Source organism: Thalassophryne amazonica, chromosome 18 (assembly GCF_902500255.1).
Source record: "Thalassophryne amazonica chromosome 18, fThaAma1.1, whole genome shotgun sequence".
In the NCBI taxonomy this organism is placed as follows: Eukaryota; Metazoa; Chordata; class Actinopteri; order Batrachoidiformes; family Batrachoididae; genus Thalassophryne; species Thalassophryne amazonica.
In genome coordinates this window covers 30,511,591-30,531,172 of record NC_047120.1, presented here as the reverse complement: position 1 = coordinate 30,531,172, position 19,582 = coordinate 30,511,591, and the positions used below count along the sequence as shown (strand labels likewise).

Below are 19,582 nucleotides of genomic sequence, written 5' to 3'. Positions count from 1 at the left end.
GATATTCCTCACAGGTCCAGAAAAAATGTTGATAAAGCAACGCGCGCCGTCTTGAGCAGCGTGTGAAACAAAGGAATTCAGCCGAGAGGGCGGGACCACATCTCACTCGAGGCCTGCCCACAGGGAAATGATGTCACCGACACGCGTGAAAAAACTCACGCATGCGCACGAGGGTTCAAGCATGATTGGTGTAATCGCACGTCATTCAAATCCATATAGTTAAAAAAAATAATAAAAGGGTCGGTTTATTATCTAATAGACCTCGTAAATGCAGTCCATTTACCATTTTAGATGTCAATAACTATTGAGCAGAACATTGGCAAACTGAACACGAATGAGCTGGTTAGAAGAACAAGACAATCTGGCACCTGAATGAGGGGATTGTAATGGTTAAATAGTATATAATCCATTAATCTGGAAATAAGCATGCATGTGAGCCTGGAAACCTGAAAGCCCAAGAAGTAAAGGTAACAACACGTACTAGGAGGAAGAATGTTAAAATAAAAGCACAAGGAGAATAACATAGAGGAGATATGATTAAAAGAGTAACTACATGGAGGAGATTACAATCAAACAAACCTTAAGGTAAACACTGGAAATATAACAAATATGGAGATAATACAAGAAGAGGTAGAAACCCAGATGTAAGAAAACTAACACCAGAATGTGAACCATGACACAAGCATGCGTGTGGCTCAATGTTGAAGACCCCAGTGCATAGAGAAGGCCAATGGGATGCCCATCTGTAAAACTGTTTCAAAAACACTGACCGTAGAATCCTTATCTCGATCCTGGCATGTCTGAGTTTCATAGTCGGTATATGTATGCAGATGAAGCTGCAGTCTGTTGTGGTTTCTTTTTAAGAAATGGTGAGAAAGTTCAACATGAGCACATTCTGAGGGGATTACCCTCAACTAGCTGTCTGACATAGCTAGTCAATCAGAATGCCAGATTGCTAATTTTGCTCAAGGATTTTGTCTGTTTTGACTTTAATGCAACAGGAGGACCTTACACTTCTACTCCTGTAGTACCACAGATACATTTTAAGACTGACTGCATAAACTTGTCTGAATCTAGCCATTTCACAAGTGTGGGTCTGTCGTTATTTTTGTCACCAAAATGAAAATGGGACACGTTACAATGTATATCCTTGTAGTGCTTTATTTAAGCTAGTCAACCTTCACTGGTGATAAACCACTTGTGGTGAACACTTGCAAAAAGTACAGGATTACAGCAGGTATGGAGTGTGTGAACAAGATCAATAATCCAGTGCATGCATGCATGTGGGAGTGTGCAGTGTGCATGTGTTCTGTGTAGTTTGTGAGGCTGCGGAGCTGCAATGCAGCTTTCCATCACTGACATGCACTGATAATACAGCTCAGTGTAAAGCGGAGAACAAGTGTAATTTCCAGGTATTTTCATTTATTATTCCAACCAACATAATCAGTATTCTACTCTGCATGGCTGTTTTTAGTGAAAGTCTGTAAATTTCCCAAATGCTGTTGATGTAGCAATCAAGTAGACCGATGAAAGCGATCAAAATGAAACTGAGAAAATCCAATCTGTGGTCAATATCTGTTAGTTGGTGATGACGTTGTAATGGTTTGGGGAAGAGATGGCAGGGAGTCAGACAGTCAATAATGGGCTGCCCTTCTCATCTCTGCACCTGCTGGAAATGGCTGCTTTGAATTGTTTTTTTTTTTTTTAAATGGTCACTGTCATAACCACATGTAAATTTAAAAGTAATTGTTGTCCTCTGTTGATCAGTCTCGCTATACTGACCAAGTACAATTACACACTAAATGTAGTTTGGACATCATATTTTACAGCTTATCAAAAAATATGCAACCTTCCCAGAGTGTCATCTAATGCCAGATAGGGGTCAATTAAGGATTACTGTTGGGGAAAGTGAGGAACACGGACCCACAACAGGGGGCGCAAATGAACGGACAATGAAGAAAGTCAAATAACAAAGCTTTATTGTTGTGAACACGCACAACAAACACAACAGATCACAATTGTGGAAATAATGGTGTCGTGTGGGCAGGCTCGACGATAGGAGACATCTGTCCGAGTCGAACCGGAACCACCCGATTTCCTCTGCCACCGAACCCCGGGAATACTGGAGCCGCCAAGTCCCGAACTCCCAGGTGGCCACTGCCTCCGCTCGTCGGATCCGGTACTGCTGGCGAGGAACAGAGACAGTCAGATGTGGGTGCGGCTGCACCCAGCAACACGTAGGGTGGAAAAACCACCTCCACCTCTCGTCAGAAAAACACTGGTTAGTGCAGGAATGTGTGTACTTATCAATAAGGTCCAATACAGTCTCCTGCTGTTCCACTCGCTATCTGCGCAAAAGTAACAAGGTATTATGTCAAGAAGACAACACAATTGGCTGAGTATATTACCTCCTTGGTAGAGCGATATCTCGGCAATGAGGTGGAGATGCCGTCCAGCTGATATACCCCTCCGCTGATGGATGTCAGCTGTCTCAGTTGATAGGTGACGGCTGTCACCTTGGCTGCTCCTGTGAGGCGGCAGCGCCCTCTGGTGCCTGGAGCCCGCACTCCAGGCAGGGCGCCCTCTGGTGGTGGTGGGCCAGCAGTACCTCCTCTTCAGCGGCCCACACAACAGGACCCCCCCCTCAACGGGCGCCCCCTGGCGCCCGACCGGGCTTGTCCGGGTGGCGGCGGTAGAAGTCGGCCAGGAGGGCCGGGTCCAGGATGAAGCTCCTCTTCACCCAGGAGCGTTCTTCGGGGCCGTACCCCTCCCAGTCCACCAGGTATTGAAAGCCCCGGCCCATCCGTCGGACATCTAGAAGCCGGCGCACAGTCCAAGCCGGCTCGCCGTCGATGATCCGGGCAGGAGGTGGCGCCGGACCGGGAGTGCAGAAGGGCGAGGTGTGATGTGGTTTGAGTCTTGACACATGGAACACGGGATGGATCCGCAATGAGGCCGGAAGCTGAAGCCTCACTGCGGCGGGATTGATGATTTTGAGGATTTTGTACGGTCCTATGTATCGTTCTTTCAATTTCGGGGAGGCCACTTGCAGTGGAATGTCCTTGGTGGACAACCACACTTCCTGCCCGGGGCGATACGTAGGGGCCGGGGTCCGCCGCCGGTCTGCATGGGTCTTCGCCCTCGTCCGGGCCCTCAACAAAGCAGAACGGGCGGCACGCCACATCCGACGGCACTTCCGCAGGTGGGCCTGGACCGAGGGCACACCGACCTCTCCCTCAACCACCGGAAACAATGGGGGCTGATACCCCAAACACACCTCAAAAGGGGAGAGACCGGTGGCTGACGACACTTGACTGTTGTGGGCGTACTCGATCCAGGCCAGATGAGCACTCCAGGCCGCCGGGTGCGCGGCTGTCACACAACGTAGTGTTTGCTCCATCTCTTGATTGGCCAGTTCTGCTTGCCCGTTGGTTTGGTGGTGATACCCGGACGAGAGACTGACCGTGGCCCCCAGTTCCCGGCAAAAGCTCCTCCAGACATGCGAGGAGAACTGGGGACCGCGATCGGAGACGATGTCTGATGGTATCCCATGCAGCCGGACGACGTGGAGGACCAGGAGGTCCGCTGTCTCCTGGGCCGTTGGGAGCTTCGGGAGGGCCACGAAGTGGGCCGCCTTGGAGAATCGGTCCACTATCGTGAGGATGACGGTGTTTCCCTGGGACGGCGGGAGGCCCGTGACAAAATCCAGGCCGATGTGAGACCAGGGGCGATGAGGTACGGGCAGCGGCTGTAGCAATCCCGAGGACTTGCGGTAGTCGGCCTTGCCCCTGGCGCAGGTGGTACAGGCCTGGATATAATCCCGGACGTCGGTCTCCAGGGATGCCCACCAGAAGCGCTGCCGGACGACTGCCACGGTTCTTCACACCCCAGGATGACAGGAGAGCTTAGAACTGTGACAGAAGTCCAGGACCGCAGCCCTTGCTTCTGGTGGGACGTAGAGCCTATTCTTTGGCCCGGTTCCGGGGTCTGGGTTTCGTGCCAGGGCCTCCCGGACGGTCTTCTCCACGTCCCAGGTGATGGTGGCCACGATAGTGGACTCCGGGATGATGGGATCCGGGGGATCCGATGACTCCGTTCTGACTTCGTCTTCATGTACCCGGGACAAAGCATCCGATCTTTGATTTTTGGTCCCGGGACGGTAGGTGATCCAGAAGTCAAAACGGCCGAAGAACAGTGACCAGCGGGCTTGCCTGGGATTCAGCCGCTTGGCGGTCCTGATATACTCCAGGTTCCGGTGGTCAGTGAAAACCGTGAATGGCACGGACGTTCCCTCCAACAGATGTCTGCACTCCTCAAGAGCCTCTTTCACCGCAAGGAGTTCTCGATTGCCGACGTCATAGTTCCGTTCGGCCGGGGTCAACCTGCGGGAAAAATAGGCACACGGGTGAAGGACCTTATCGGTCTTCCCGCTCTGGGACAGCACGGCTCCTATCCCTGAGTCCGAGGCGTCCACTTCTACCACTAACTGGCGACTAGGATCGGGCTGCACCAGAACGGGTGCAGACGAGAAGCGCCGTTTCAACTCCTTGAACGCGGCATCGCAACGATCCGACCAGGTGAAGGGGACTTTTGGTGAGGTCAGGGCTGTCAGGGGGCTAACTACCTGACTGTAGCCCTTAATGAACCTCCTGTAGAAATTAGCAAAGCCGAGGAACTGTTGCAGCTTCCTACGGCTTGTGGGTTGGGGCCAGTCTCTCACCGCCGCAACCTTGGCCGGATCAGGAGCGACGGAGTTGGGGGAGATGATGAACCCCAGGAAGGACAAAGACGTGCTGTGAAACTCACACTTCTCGCCCTTAACAAACAGCCGGTTCTCCAATAACCGCTGCAGGACCTGACGTACATGTCGAACATGGGTCTCAGGATCCGGAGAAAAGATGAGTATGTCGTCAAGATATACGAAGACGAATCGGTGCAGGAAGTCCCGCAAGACATCATTAACCAATGCTTGGAACGTCGCGGGAGCGTTTGTAAGACCGAACGGCATGACCAGGTACTCAAAATGACCTAATGGGGTGTTAAATGATGTCTTCCACTCGTCTCCCTTCCGGATCGAACCAGATGATACGCATTCCTAAGATCAAGCTTGGTGAATATCTTAGCTCCATGCAGGGGCGTGAACACCGAATCCAACAAGGGTAAGGGGTATCGGTTATGAACCGTGATTTCGTTCAGCCCCCTGTAATCGATGCATGGACGTAATCCGCCATCCTTTTTCCCCACAAAAAAGAAACCCGCACCCATTGGGGAGGTGGAATTCCGGATCAACCCGGCAGCCAAAGAGTCCCGGATGTAGGTCTCCATTGATTCGCGTTCAGGTCGTGAGAGGTTGTACAGCCTACTGGATGGGAACTCAACACCTAGGGAAAGGTTACCCATCTCTGAATTGGTCCAAGGTCTGTGTCCCAAGAATGTTCCCTGTGAATTTGAAGACTCTCATAGTAGTAGGGCTGGAGTTAAGCGGAGCACAAACAGACGGACAGAAAGACAGACGGACATAAAGTCTTTGCAATATCCGATGGCCATATCTGATGGCCTAGGATAAAAATGAGGCGGGGCTGACCTCGTTGCTAGGTATGGCACATTCTTTTGAAGATTATGATTGCTTGTTCAAGAGAAATAGGGAACAGCCATGCAAGGTACTCAACTGCGAATGGGGAATCAAACAGAGGATCCTCTGGTCTTGATGCAATTAGTGACACACCAGAATTGTGACTGCTATCTGCAACATGACTGCTATCTTCATACAAGAAGTCACTTTTCTGAATGCTCCTCAACTAAACTCAAACACCTCTATGCATAAATAATCTAACAAAGGAAAAGCTGTTGGATCAGATGGTGAGTCTATATGCACTTATATATGTTTATATATAGCACATTGAACGTGTACTTTCAGGTAGTATCACGTGGTCATTGCGAAACTCAGCTGGATATGCAGGGGGGCAAAAAATCACTTCAAAAACCAGGGACTCTACAGAAAAATGGAGAGTGTGGGAGAAATACATTATCAAAGGTAAATGATGTGGAAAGAGTGAGCAATGACACAACAGAAACACAGATGAAATGTTCCTCGGTGTAAATATCTACAGTTGAGTGGCTCAGATACCATGCACATATAAGGCAGCCAGTGTAGGTGGAGTGGTTTTTTTGTGATTGACCTTGTTTGTTGCCTAGCCCAGTTCAAATCTGTTTGTTGATCGCTTTTATTCTGCTTGTATTTTCACCCACATCTGATTTAACAGTTTGCCATTCACTTTGTGCTTGACACTGAGTTTAGCAATGTCCCTCTAATACTTCTATCAGTAAAAACAATCTTGTGGACTTTATTTCTTGTGTCCATGTTTGCATTGGGTTCTTCTCATACTGGCACCTCGTTACTTTGTGTAACTTCCCCCCATCAATTCGTAATTGTCAGCTGTTTTTGGTCAAAACATGATTCCACAGGAATCGGGGAGTGTTCACATTAATAAAGTAGAAGACTGCTGCAGCACAAGCAACATACGTAGCAGTGAGATGCTGAGACTAAATTGAGAGATTAGCAGGCAGTGTACACACCAGTATCTATAATTCATGCGACTGTTTTCAGATGTGCTGACTGCTCATCTGATTGCTGCACCGCTGAGGCTTTGTGCTAATATTTGCATGGAATAAAAACATTCCAATTCATCCTTAACACTTCTGACTACTGTTCCTTAGCAACACCAGTGTAAGATGTTGAAAGCGGCATAGAATACATGTGTTTATTGACTTCCGGTCTGTGTTCTGGGAAGAGAGCCTGTGAGAGTCGTACTTACTTATTTTGCATCATGTTCATTATGACCCAGTCAGAGGGGTAGACATTTTCTCCAATGAGATTTTTAAACATGATAAATGTTTCCATTAGGAAATCCTGCAACAAAGAGAAAAAATGAAAACTGTTATTGTTCCTCCCCGAAAGATAAGAGCAATTTGAAATAGTTGTTTATGGCTTTCAGGCAGAAACTGCTTTTAGATTAGTTTTTAAACTCAAGGTGACTCATGCAATTGCATTTTGCAGGGAGCCCACTTGAGACCAATAATCCAGCAGCCACGCATGTGATAGCACAAGATCACATACATTATACATTGCATTGGAAAAGTGTTCACAAAATTTAAAGAAGCAAACTTAGCTTGAGACAACTTTGCATTACTTTTCACTGCTACACCCTGGTCAATAAATATGTATTTGCAGAGTGGCACAAATGTTGTCATTTTGCCTCGATCCACCACCACAACAGAGATGAAAAACAAAATATTCAAGATTTGTTTGAAGTGCAGACTTTCAGCTTAAAATCAAGAGGTTTAACAAAAATATTGCTTCAACTATTTAGGAATTACACTCATTTGTATTTTAAGGTAAATCAAAATTCGCCACAGGATTTTTAACGAAGAGGTGCAAATAAATGCAAGTGTGAAGCTCAAGCGGGTACTTAGTGACAAGTGTGAAGCGTTCAATACTATCACATAAGGAAAGACGTAATACCAGAACTCTTCACCCTGGAGAGAAAAAAAATGCTTGTAAACAAGCAGAATCCCCTGTAGTGCGATTTCATTCAATAAAAATGTGGTGGTTCCCACCTCGCTTAAAGTCATGCACTGATGTGCATCAGGGTGTTGTCGAGAACATGACAAAGGGCCAAACTCGGGGGGTGGGGGAGATTTGGACTACTGAAGCAAATTTGGGCCCTCTGGTATAATCTTTGCATGAAAAAACAGTTAATTGAATTATTTTTCATTTTTTTAAATTAACAAAATAGATTTTTAAAATATGGCGTATGAATTCCACATAGTTCAGCACTGTGGTAGCAAAGTTACGATATTCAGAGTAATAATGATAGAATGACGTTTCAGTTGTTAAAAACAAATATCTTCATCCAAGTCAGGGGATGGATACATGAACATTTCCATGTCACTGAATATGTATTGGACTTGATTTACATCAATCATCAAGAACTACAAAGAGCATGATACTCTATGATAATCTGACTGAAAAAGGCAGTTCTCAAAAGATGAGTGACTGTGCAAGAAGGAGACTAGGGAGGGAAGCCATCGAGACACTCGGAGAACTCTGAAGGAGTTGAGGCTCCTGTGGCTAAGGGTGGAGAAAATAATTTATTTTAAAAAGGAGAGGTGAAATTTCAGCTACAGCTCACCAAAAGGCACATGGTAGACTCAAGCATACATTGTATCTGTTTTCTTGTTTTAACATTCCTCTCTGCTCCACTCCATCAAGATAAACAAGGAACATGTTGCACCATTCCCAGTTACTACAATCACATCCACAAAAGCTTTTATCTATTCAGAATTGTCTGGGTGTCTTGGCACCCAAGTCTCTGGATTCCATGGTCTTACCCAACAACCATTAAAGCACTAAATATAGAAGGAACAAGAACATATCCCTGATAAACACCAGAATTCACTAAGAAGAAATCAAGAGTCTCTACTGCAACTAGGCCTGCGTGGTACAGCTGATTTAACCATTACACGGTATAATTTTGGCTGACGGTACAGATTTAGACTCCACCGACTACAAGCAATAACACACGCGCAATTTTTCAATCCAGGAAAACTCCTCTGTGAAGCGGCTGTGTGTGTGTGTGTGTGTGAGAACCAGTTTGCTGGGCGTGGGGTGTTCTGAGCTGAGGTGACTCTCACTGCTGTTCATGTAAGTTTGTGAGACGCCCGTTCTGTCATTGGGAAAGGCAGAGGCTCCGTCGCGACCTGAATCAAACATTTGAGCACCACATTAAATAACGCAAGGATTTTTTTAAACCAGATTAGAAAGACAAAATCAGCTAGGTAACGATTTACCCACACTGACTTCAAATATGAGTAAATTAAGTATTTGTTATTATTTATTATTTTTTTTTTTTTTGATGGTTTCATGTTGAGTTGAGCGCCAGTCCTGGAAACGCTTCATGTATTCAGAGCGGGTGTTCAAGAAATGAAACTTCAGCCACTGACCTGAGTCACCCGACAATAAATAAATGTATTTAATTTTTTCACAAAAACATAAAATCTAGGCTCGCATCTTAGATGTACCTTCTGGCAGTTTGTACCTGTAGTTTTCAGATCTGCACAATAAATGTTTTCAAAATTACATTATAGCTGTTTTTGTTTTTTATTGTCGTTTATAATGTATTTATTTGGATCAACTGACCTTTGCTAAGGGACCCATTCAGAAAGACTTACATTATAATTTTAATTTTTAGACTTAAGTTTATATTGTGATATATACTGTTACTGTGAAGGGAATCAATTTATATCGCGATATGAATTTTAGGTCATACCACCCCAGCCCTAACTGTAACTCTTTGGTTGATTATGATTTCATTTCAGTTATGAGTTCTGGTGATCAAGATGATCAAAAAGCAGTCAGATTAAACAAATTAAATGATTTCTATAAATCAAACATTGGTAACAACGAAGTACTGCAGATATTCACACTTGATTTAATAAATACTTGCATAGCGAGGATGTGGTGGATGATTGACATGCCAAACCAGACTAGGTTGATCACTGTCTGCTGAGCAGCAATCAGCTGGCACTGAATCCTAATGAGAATGACCCTTGCAAGTACTTTGCCCAGCACAGAGAGCAGTTTAATAGCCCGGTAAATGTTTCCAATCCAGGTGATGACCATGTCCTGTCTAGAACAGAACAAGTCTTTTCTTCTATTCTGTTTGGCTAACACTTCCCCAGTCTCCCCAATAGAAGCAAAGACTGCTTATGGGACCAGCAGGATCTGTCTGACGGTGTTCAACCCAGATAACACAAATCTCTACATCAAATAAAATGTCAAATGAACTGACTATTCTAAATAAAGAAAGAATTGTGAAAATACAGATGTACTGCGTTTTATTTTGGTGCCATGTGCCCTGACAAATTAAGTCATGAACATGGGGAATTTAGCCTGATTTCACCTGCTGCTGATAAAACGCTCAGAAAACATGAAGCTGTGAGGAATGTGGACTTTGGCTTCCGGCGTGCTTCAAACACTCGTGTGCTGCAGAGTTCAGTGGCTGTAGCTTAGCATGGCGGATGAAAAGCTAATTTAGCCAGCACCGTCTTTGCTGAAGGCAAATATTTGGGCGCATTTTGGATTTTATCATTTGCTGCGTAAGAAGGAGCTTGACATGGCTTATGCAGTGTGCAAAATCTGCAAAATGAAAGTCAAGTACATCGGAAACACTTCAAATCCGCAAGCCCACATGCTACACCATCACCCGGAGCTAAAAGAGGGGAGCAGCTGTATCTGCCGACTACTGTATCTGCCGACTACTGACCAGCGCTTCACTAAACTGCCAGCCAACTCCGAACGAGCAAAGCAGATAAGTAATTTACATCTAGAATCACTGATTAACCTTGTAAAGCTGCATTTTCTAAACATAAACATTTTTAAGTAATATAACTATTTCTCAGAGCTCTTTGAAATCGAAAAATCGATTCTGAATCGAACTGTCACCCCAAGAATCGGAATCGAATTGAATCGTGAGCTGTTGAACGATTCACATCCCTAGTGCGAATGCTCTTCAAAACATGGATCTATCCATGGATTCTATTCTTTTGATTCATGGACACAGGTGGAGTGACTTTCAGACAGGTATAGTCAGTGCTTGACTTTACATCATGTTTATGTATCAAAATGGCTTTCAATCTCTTGTGCATTTTTCAGATGCACTCGGGCTTATTTTACTTTTATCAGCTTTATCAGGATTCACACAAGAGCTGAAAGTAATGATATATAATCTGGCATATAATTTTTAAAAGACAGTGTTGACTGTAGTGAGATTTGCTCTTTAAGATTCAGTGGTTCAAAGCTATCTGGTGTATCGGCGATACAAATATGACACTTGAAATACCCAACAGCCTGGCAGGAGGATCACCCTTATACCACTGCTCAAGTACATTGAGCAGAAGAGGTCAGAACAGTGCCATCATTTGCTATGTAGGGCTGCGTGTGGATTCAAATTTCAAGAATCGTTTCGAATCCCATTCGTAAGATTCAGAATCAATTATTTTGATTTGATTCAATCCGGTATGATTTGGGTTAGTGTTATTAAAACCATTTTTTGAGATGTTACCTGATTGTCTAGTTATATTAACATTAGTATTATACTGACAGCTGACAGTAAATTAATGAAGTAGTGGTAGTTAATAATGATGGCTATAAGACTGATGGCACGGACCAATCCCCCTCCCGAGTGATAGACATAATATTTTATTTCACAAACGTGCTGTAGACAGAATTACGAACAGATAAAGGACAGCCAAACGAGGGGGCCAGAGGTCTTTACACCTGGTTCATTGCTCCTGACACGGGTACATTTCTAGACGCTTCCATGTTTTGACCTTATGCCTATTTATTTAGGCTTTAAGTAAGGCTATAACAAAAATTTAAAAAAAAAAAAATAACTATGGCTTTACTTCACAAAATTTGGCCCTCAAAATGCAGGCAATAGTGTTTCCAGAGTTAGAAAATTTAAACATTTTCCGGGGACAATGGTCCCAGTCTACCCTGCTAATACTCGAATCGCAGCACTCACTGCGTGACACGTCTGCAACAGAACTTTTTCCCAACGCCACGCAACAACGCTGTGGAGAAAGGTCCACACTACAGAACCTTCATGGCTGTCCCAAGGAAAGGCACCTTATGAGGACAACAATAAATAAAATAAAATAAAAGCTTACTGTGTGAATTCAACGGTGGACAATACTCTTTTCATGCCTGTAACAGACAAGAGCCCCAGTAGCCATGACTGACATTTTTAAATGGCTTTGACAGAGATTGATGAATAAATTGTGGACCTGCTTCAACAGTGAGGAAAATAAGTATTTGAACACCCTGCGATTTTGCAAGTTCTCCCACTTAGAAATCATGGAGGGGTCTGAAATTTTCATCTTAGATGCATGTCCACTGTGAGAGACATAATCCAAAAAAAAAAAAAAAAAAAAAAAAAAAAAAAAAAAATCCGGAAATCACAATGTATGATTTTTTTAATAATTTATCTGTATGTTACTGCTGCAAATAAGTATTTGACCACCTGTGAAAATCAATGTTAATATTTGGTACAGTAGCCTTTGTTGGCAATTACAGAGGTCAAACATTTGTGGTAGTTCTTGACCAAGTTTTCACACACTGCAGCAGGGGTTTTGGTCCACTCCTCCATACAGATCTTCTCCAACTCTTTCAGGTTTGGAGTTTCAGCTCCCTCCAACAATTTTCTATTGAGTGCAGGTCTGGAGACTGGCCAGGCCACTCCAGGACCTTGAAATGCTTCTTACGGAGCCCGTCCTTAGTTGCCCTGGCTGTGTGTTTGGGGTCATTGTCATGCTGGAAGGCCCAGCCACGGCCCATCTTCAATGCTCTTACTGAGGGAAGGAGGTTGTTTGCCAAAATCTCACAATACATGACCACATCCATCCTCCCTTCAATATGGTGCAGTCATCCTGTCCCCTTTGCAGAGGAGCACCCTCCAGAGTATGTTTCCACCCCCATGCTTCACGGTTGGGATGGTTTTCTTGGCGTTGTTCTCATCCTCTAAACATGGTAAGTGGAGTTGATTCCAAAAAGCTCTATTTTGGTCTCATCTGACCACATGACCTTCTCCTATGCCTCCTCTGGATCATCCAGATGGTCACTGGTGAACTTCAAAGGGGCCTGGACATGTGTTGGCTTGAGCAGAGAGACCTTGCTGCCCTGCAGGATTTTAAACCATGACAGCATCATGTGTTACCAATGTAATCTTTGTGACTGTCGTCCCAGCTCTCTTCAGGTCATTGATCAGGTCCTCCTGTGTAGTTCTGAGCTGTCTCAGAATCATCCTTACCCCACAAAGTGAGATCTTGTATGGAATCCCAGACCGAGGGAGATTGACAGTCATCTTGTGTTTCTTCCACTTTCTAATAAATAATCATAACAGTTGTTGTCTTCTACCAAGCTGCTTGCCTGTTGTCCTGTAGTCCATCCCAGCCTTGTGCAGGTCTACAGTTTTATCCCTGGTGTCCTTAGACAGCTCTTTGGTCTTGGCTATGGTGGACAGGTTGGAGTGTGGTTGATTGAGTGTGTGAACAGGTGTCTTTTATACAGGTAACAAGTTCAAACTGGTGCAATTAATAGAAGTAAAGAGTGCAGAATAAGAGGGCTTCTTAAAGAAAAATTAACAGGTCTGTGTGAGCCAGAATCATTGTTGGTTGGTAGGTGTTCAAATACTTATTTGCAGCAGTAACATACAAATAAATTATTAAAAAATCATACATTGTGATTTCCGGATTTTTTTTTTTTTAGATTATGTCTCTCACAGTGGACATGCACCTAAGATGAAAATTTCAGACCCCTCCATGATTTCTAAGTGGGAGAACTTGCAAAACCGGAGGGTGTTCAAATACTTATTTTCCTCACTGTAAATCAGAACCAGCAGATCATTTCTCAAATCAATGTAGAGAAATGATCATTTTCACACCCTCTGAAACAGCATAAAGGCCCAACTGCAGCATATTTTTTTCAGGCACACTGTTATAAAGCTGGAGAGAAGTGTGTGTGTATATATATATATATATATATATAAAATTGGTCTTTGGATGTATTAATCGATCTGTGGGAATTAAAATGAGAATCAATTTCAAATCAGCAAGTCGATCTTTTCAACCCAGCACTATTGCTATGACTGCAAGGAAGAGATGTAGGTTGGGAGGAATGCAGGGCTTTGATTAAGGCACCTTAACACTTGCTCAAATTTGATCCCTGCACTGGCATGCAATTTTGCATGTCAATGAGTAAACTATGTGTAAACTGTGTGCTGCTGTACTAGTCACGTACTAGTCGTGAACACTGCAAAACCTATTCAAAAACACTGAGTGACTTTGCAGTCTGGGCATATGAACGATTATGACGAGATGTTACATCTATAATAAACATAACTTTACAGATAAATTATCTAAACTCACAAGAAGGAATAAAAATGCAACTGTTTTACCAACCTATTACAGTATAAATGATAATTACCTTCGAGACAAGATTCCAAATGCGTTCTCCACCACATGACGCACACAAGACATCCTGTAGCTGCTGATAATTTTTCTGTGATTCTGGCAGCAATAACAGAATGGTTTCATCAATCCAACTCTGAGAACAATGCATCATCAGCTATGATATGATTATTTTATATAGCGTGGTGTCAAGCGGGACAAAGCGTGGCGTCCACTGGGACAAAGTGGGATGCAGTGGCACAACAAATTACACAGCAGTGTGGGAATCAAATTTGTGAGGTGACTTTACCCTGTAAGCAGGCTGAAGGTCACTAGACCCCAGATGCTGCATCACCTGGTCACACATTCCTATAAAAAAAAAAAAAAAAAAATGTCTCCTTCTCTACCCTCAGTGCCATCACAGCCCATTTTCTCAGCTCCTTATACAGCCCAGAACTTTCACCAACCCATGCCTTATCATATTACAAGTGCCACCTTCAAGATTTTTCTCAAAAAAAAACAAACAAAAAAAAAACAAAAAAGTGAAATTTCAGCTACAGTTTGCCAGAAGGTACATGATAGACTCAAGCCTAAACAAAATCTAATTTTCTTGTATAAATCCATTTCTGTTGTACTCTACCATGAAGCTGTGACTGGTTCCTAACTGCACAGTTTGTATAATTCCTCACTTGTCTCCTCCATTTCTGAGTCAGTTTTTGAGAAGTGTGAGCTAATGCAGACAAATAAAGTGTCACACTGTTTGTATTTCCTGAATGATAATAGAAGTAAATGACACCCAAGACATATTAAGTGACTTGGGAATGTTCATGCATCCATCCCCTGACTTGCCTGAAGAAAACTGAATGTAAAGTGATGACTTTAGTTGAGTTCTAATAAGGACACATACTTTTGGACACCATTATTTTGCCATTTTTATTTACTGTTATTTATGTCATATGGCAGAGATTTATTTTCACGATGACTTCAAATGCCTTTATTAGAAATTTTTAATATGGAGAATAAATTACTTTAAAAAATTATGTTATAAAATTAAAATGTGTAAACAGCACAAACTTTTTCACAGCACTGTATTGACATGCTAATGAAACAAGAGCCGCATTGATACAAAATGACCAGGATGCTTTCTGACTACACAGTAAACCTATAAATTTAAATTCATGACCATCATTAGAATAAACTGAACAAGAGCATATTTTGCATTCCACTCTGTCACTGATCCCAAACTCACCTTTGTGCAAGATCCGTGGAAGATAATCTACAATAGCAGGTCTATTATGATCATTAAATCTTTATGGCATTATTGCAATATACAAAACTTGTGTACCAAATTTTACCTTGACAAGCCAAGTCTTTGAAAATGTCATGGAAACAAGGTTTGAGAGACTTTGCCCTCTACTAGCGACAACTATAATCGAGATTCCCTCATCGTCTAACTTCTCTGAGGTCTTTGTGAGATGACTTTGGCATCTCTTTGATATATAAAGTCTGTGTCAAGATGTTGCATACACATTGCCCACACGGACACATATATTATAGTAGTACAGACTAGTGCAGACAGAGTCAAGTACTTCCAAGACTTACTCTGCTTTTGGTGACACAGGCAAAAACAGTGGTGACTATAAAAACAGAAGGTAAAGCACCACTGCTTATTTGCACATATCACTAATTGATAGCTAATCTTTATATCATAACCTTTTCACTTCAATGGGATCATTTGTTGCAAAATTTGCAAAAATATCTATCTATCTCTCTCTCTCTACACCACACACACACACACACACACACACACACACACACACACACATATATATATATATATATATATATATAAAACCAGCATTACAATTGAGATCCTTGACCAACAAGTAAATCCAAAGTCATTTCTGTGGATAAAGGTAATCACTGGACTTTGTCTACTTGCCAGAGGAGAGTGGACATAACTTTAATTTGGCAGCAGGCACTAAACAAATGCCGCTTTGAGGGAAGAAATTATCAGAGGTGAAATCCAATGGGATTTACCCCTCCTCCACAACTTGTTGGCTGCAACAACTGATCTACCTCCCTGAGGAGTTACTATCATTAACAGCACGCTGTACACATAGCAGACTGAAAGCAACAACGAAGAGAAAATTCAATTTCACAATAAACTGCAGGAAACATATCTTGCTGTAAGAACCAATACAAGTTTTAATTTCCAGAAATGGTCGAGCAACACGATCTTGGAAGTGGTACTGTTTTGCAGTAAAAACATCATATATGACAGACAACAAGAATAAAATGGTTTAAACTTGCAGACAAGGACATATGATGAGGTTGTACTCACCACCACATCACTCCTTATCTTGCCAAAGGTCCCGATCAGATGGGCATAATGATAGTCATCCATCTGCCTCAGCGTGGCAGTCTGCAGGCCACAAAGCTCCCCTGGAAAAAAGAACGACAATTCAACAAGTGTGTAAAAACAAATCATCATATTCAAATTGAACTCTGGGGACAGATCAACTCAGCATTTGTGATTTTGATGCTAAGTGATGAGCTCAGTTTATGGGACCTGCTTTTGCATGTTTGAAAAGGTAGGTGCCCACACCTCAGTGACTGATCTCAATAACCTGCTGCCCTTCACCCCCACACCTCCTTATCTGCAATGACAGAGCTCCTTCAAACACTGTATGAAACCACTCCCTATTATATGTAGGGAGTCCAGCTGGTGAGGGTGCTCATCTCCAGATTCAATAACGTGAAGTGGGGTGAGAGTTTACAGTACAACTTCACCTGGATGGGATGACAGTGTGACGCAGGTTACTCATACAGAGTTCTTCATCCAAGGAGGCAACTAACATGAGCAGGATACAAACCCACATCTACATACTTGCAAGCCAGGTCATACAAGCAGGAAAAAAACCATGTGGTGCACAACCTGCTATAACACAAACACCAACCCAGAGAAGCAGGTATTTTCGACTGGTTGTAAAGTCTACTGTACGTGTCTTACTTTTAAATGCCCGTGATGAACAAAGCTGGGGGGCATTATGCTTTCATCCTGTCCGTCCGGGCATCCACGTGTAAACTTTTCATTTACGCACAACAATTGAAGAATGCTTTGTCTAACTGAAAAAAATTTATTGGTGGTGTATTAGGAGAGGCTAGAGTAAGGTTTCTTTCAAAAATGGCTGTTGCCCATTATCCAATATGGCCTTTACGGATGCCAACTAGATTTTTGTTTCTGCCAAATAACTAAAAGAACTGTTAAGGATTTGTATATATGTTATCACTGTTAAACATTTGTACATTTGTCTTCTTTCTCATGAGAACGTGTTGTGCTGTTTTGCACTTCACCCTGAGAATGTACATGTTATTCAACCTTGTTTTAGCTTTGTCTTCTTTCTCATGAGAACGGAGATGTGCTGTTTTGCACCTGTCTTAATGCAATCCTGAGAATTCAATTTTGTTTTAGCACTCTGGGGGCAATCTGAGCTGGGAATGAAGGGCTGGATGTACTTATTATTATAATATACTTTGTTTTCGCAGCCTCTAACGACTGGGAGCAAGAGAACGTTTTGACTATTGTGATGTGGTGTGTGTGTGAAGGAGTGGTGAAAGACAGGACACTTCAGGCAGATGCAGAACAGCTGATACCTGCAACAGTACGAACGAGATGTGCTGACCTGGAAGTGTTCTTCCTTACAGCTGCACTTATTGCCGTATGCGTTTAGTGTTATGGGAAGAAACTTGTCTTGCGTCATCACCCCACCCCCTTAGGACAGTTTTTGTTTATGTGATGAGGGCGTCTCTTAATAAAAAGAGCGGAAAAAGCAGGCCAGACTTGAGTGTAGCTTTGGTGTACAGCCTGGTCGCACTCCGCGCGTAATATTGTGACTTTCTGTCTCACTGGTGTTTTCTTGACTCTGTTTGTCTTGTTAAGGTTTTAAAAAATGTTTGGAGGAGAAAATACCCAACAGCTGACTGGGGGCTCGTCCGGGATCTCAACAACACCGGAGGTGTCCGGCGGAGGTCGTCAAGTCCAGACGTAAATCCTTGGCCAAGGTCCGATCGATCGATTGATCGTGTCTGCAATTGTCGACCACCGTTGGCATCGTCTGGTTGACGAGATTTTCCCGAAGAAGACAGACAGGAAGTCGAGTCAGTGAGTAAATTTTCTTTGTAACAGTACTGAGTGAGTGGTGATCAGATCACATAAAACAGTTAAATTCCGCAAGCGATGATACAGAATCGTCGGTTAATGCAAAGCATTTAAACTCTGTAAGGAGGGTGCGGACTCCTCTGGTTTAATACGCGTACCGGTAGGGGAATAAAAGTGATCACATAAAACAGTTAAATTCCGCAAGCGATGATACAGAATCGCTGTTAATGCAAAGCAGTTAAACTCTGTAAGGAGGGTGCGGACTCCTCTGTTTTAATACGCAAAGGAAATCCCGGGTAGGAATATGTGCACTGTAAAAAAGCAGTTAAATCTGGCAGGGACGGCGGAGTCCCCTAATGCAGGACATTAGTTAAATTTCACGGGAGGGCGAGCTCCCCTGACATAAGAATACGCGTAACGATTATTAGGAGTGTTTCTATGTGTAAATAGTGTTTTTGCGCAAGGGTAAATAACTGTGTGAAAGTGTAATACTTTGGACAACGTTAGTGACCAACCCGTGCGGTGTGGAAGCAGCAGGCAAGTGGATTCCGCTTCCTACGGGGAGGTGAAAGGAATCAACCACACGACAGCAAATGATTGCACGTCCAGAAAGTGTGGAAAACTTCAGATTTAGAACACCCTAGGTGTGCCCCCGTCTGAAGGCCAAATTATAACAAGGGGATAAAAAATATAATAAAAATGGGGGGGTAAGACGTCTAAATAAGGAAAATTTACAACTGACGACTGGAATTTATGGAGGCAAAAAATCCAAAGCAACAAAGAAATTGGAGACCTGGAATAAAAAACATGACTTTGACGGACGACTGAACCTGATCAGCATACAAAAGCTGAAGAAGGAGTTAGAACGGGAACATAAAGGTGATGAGAACAGATGCAGAAAGTAGGGCAGATTTAGTGGCATTTGGGAGGAGGAAAAGCCAGAGAACAGACAGAAAGGAGCAGAGAAGCGACGATTAGAGAAAGCGAGGAAAAAGAAAGCTGTAGGTAAGGCAGAAGAAGATGTGGTAATTCAGCACAGAGAGCCAGAACAGCCTCAACAACCACCGCCGGCTGGATCGTCGGTGACAAAGAGACCTTTATCTCCTCTACCAGAGGATGACGATGTACCGCCACCACAGTATGATTTGGCAGTAAAACCTAAGGTAAAAAAGAGAAAAACCAGAAAAACCACAAACACGCAGTCAAGCGAAAGTGCCTACAGCCCCTCCCATGGTGGAAACATAGTGATCAGGGAGGTGCCTATCCTATGATAGAAGTACCAAATCCTCGTGCAGGAACAGCAGGACAGCTACCAACCATGCTCGTTATCGGACATGGAATGCTGATGATATCAAAGCAGCAGTCGACATGATACCATCGCCACATGTCGACATTGAGGATTTATGCAGGATA

General features: G+C 43.3%; 1 protein-coding gene across 1 annotated transcript in view; it reads right to left on the bottom strand.

Moving 5' to 3' along the window:
- Positions 1-19,582, bottom strand: part of dock1 (dedicator of cytokinesis 1) — an 815,700-nt gene that overhangs the window by 249,511 nt on the left and 546,607 nt on the right. The window contains 3 exon segments of the mRNA XM_034193753.1: positions 6,816-6,910; positions 16,352-16,434; positions 16,437-16,452. Of these exon segments, the coding sequence (XP_034049644.1) occupies positions 6,816-6,910; positions 16,352-16,434; positions 16,437-16,452 (194 nt within the window).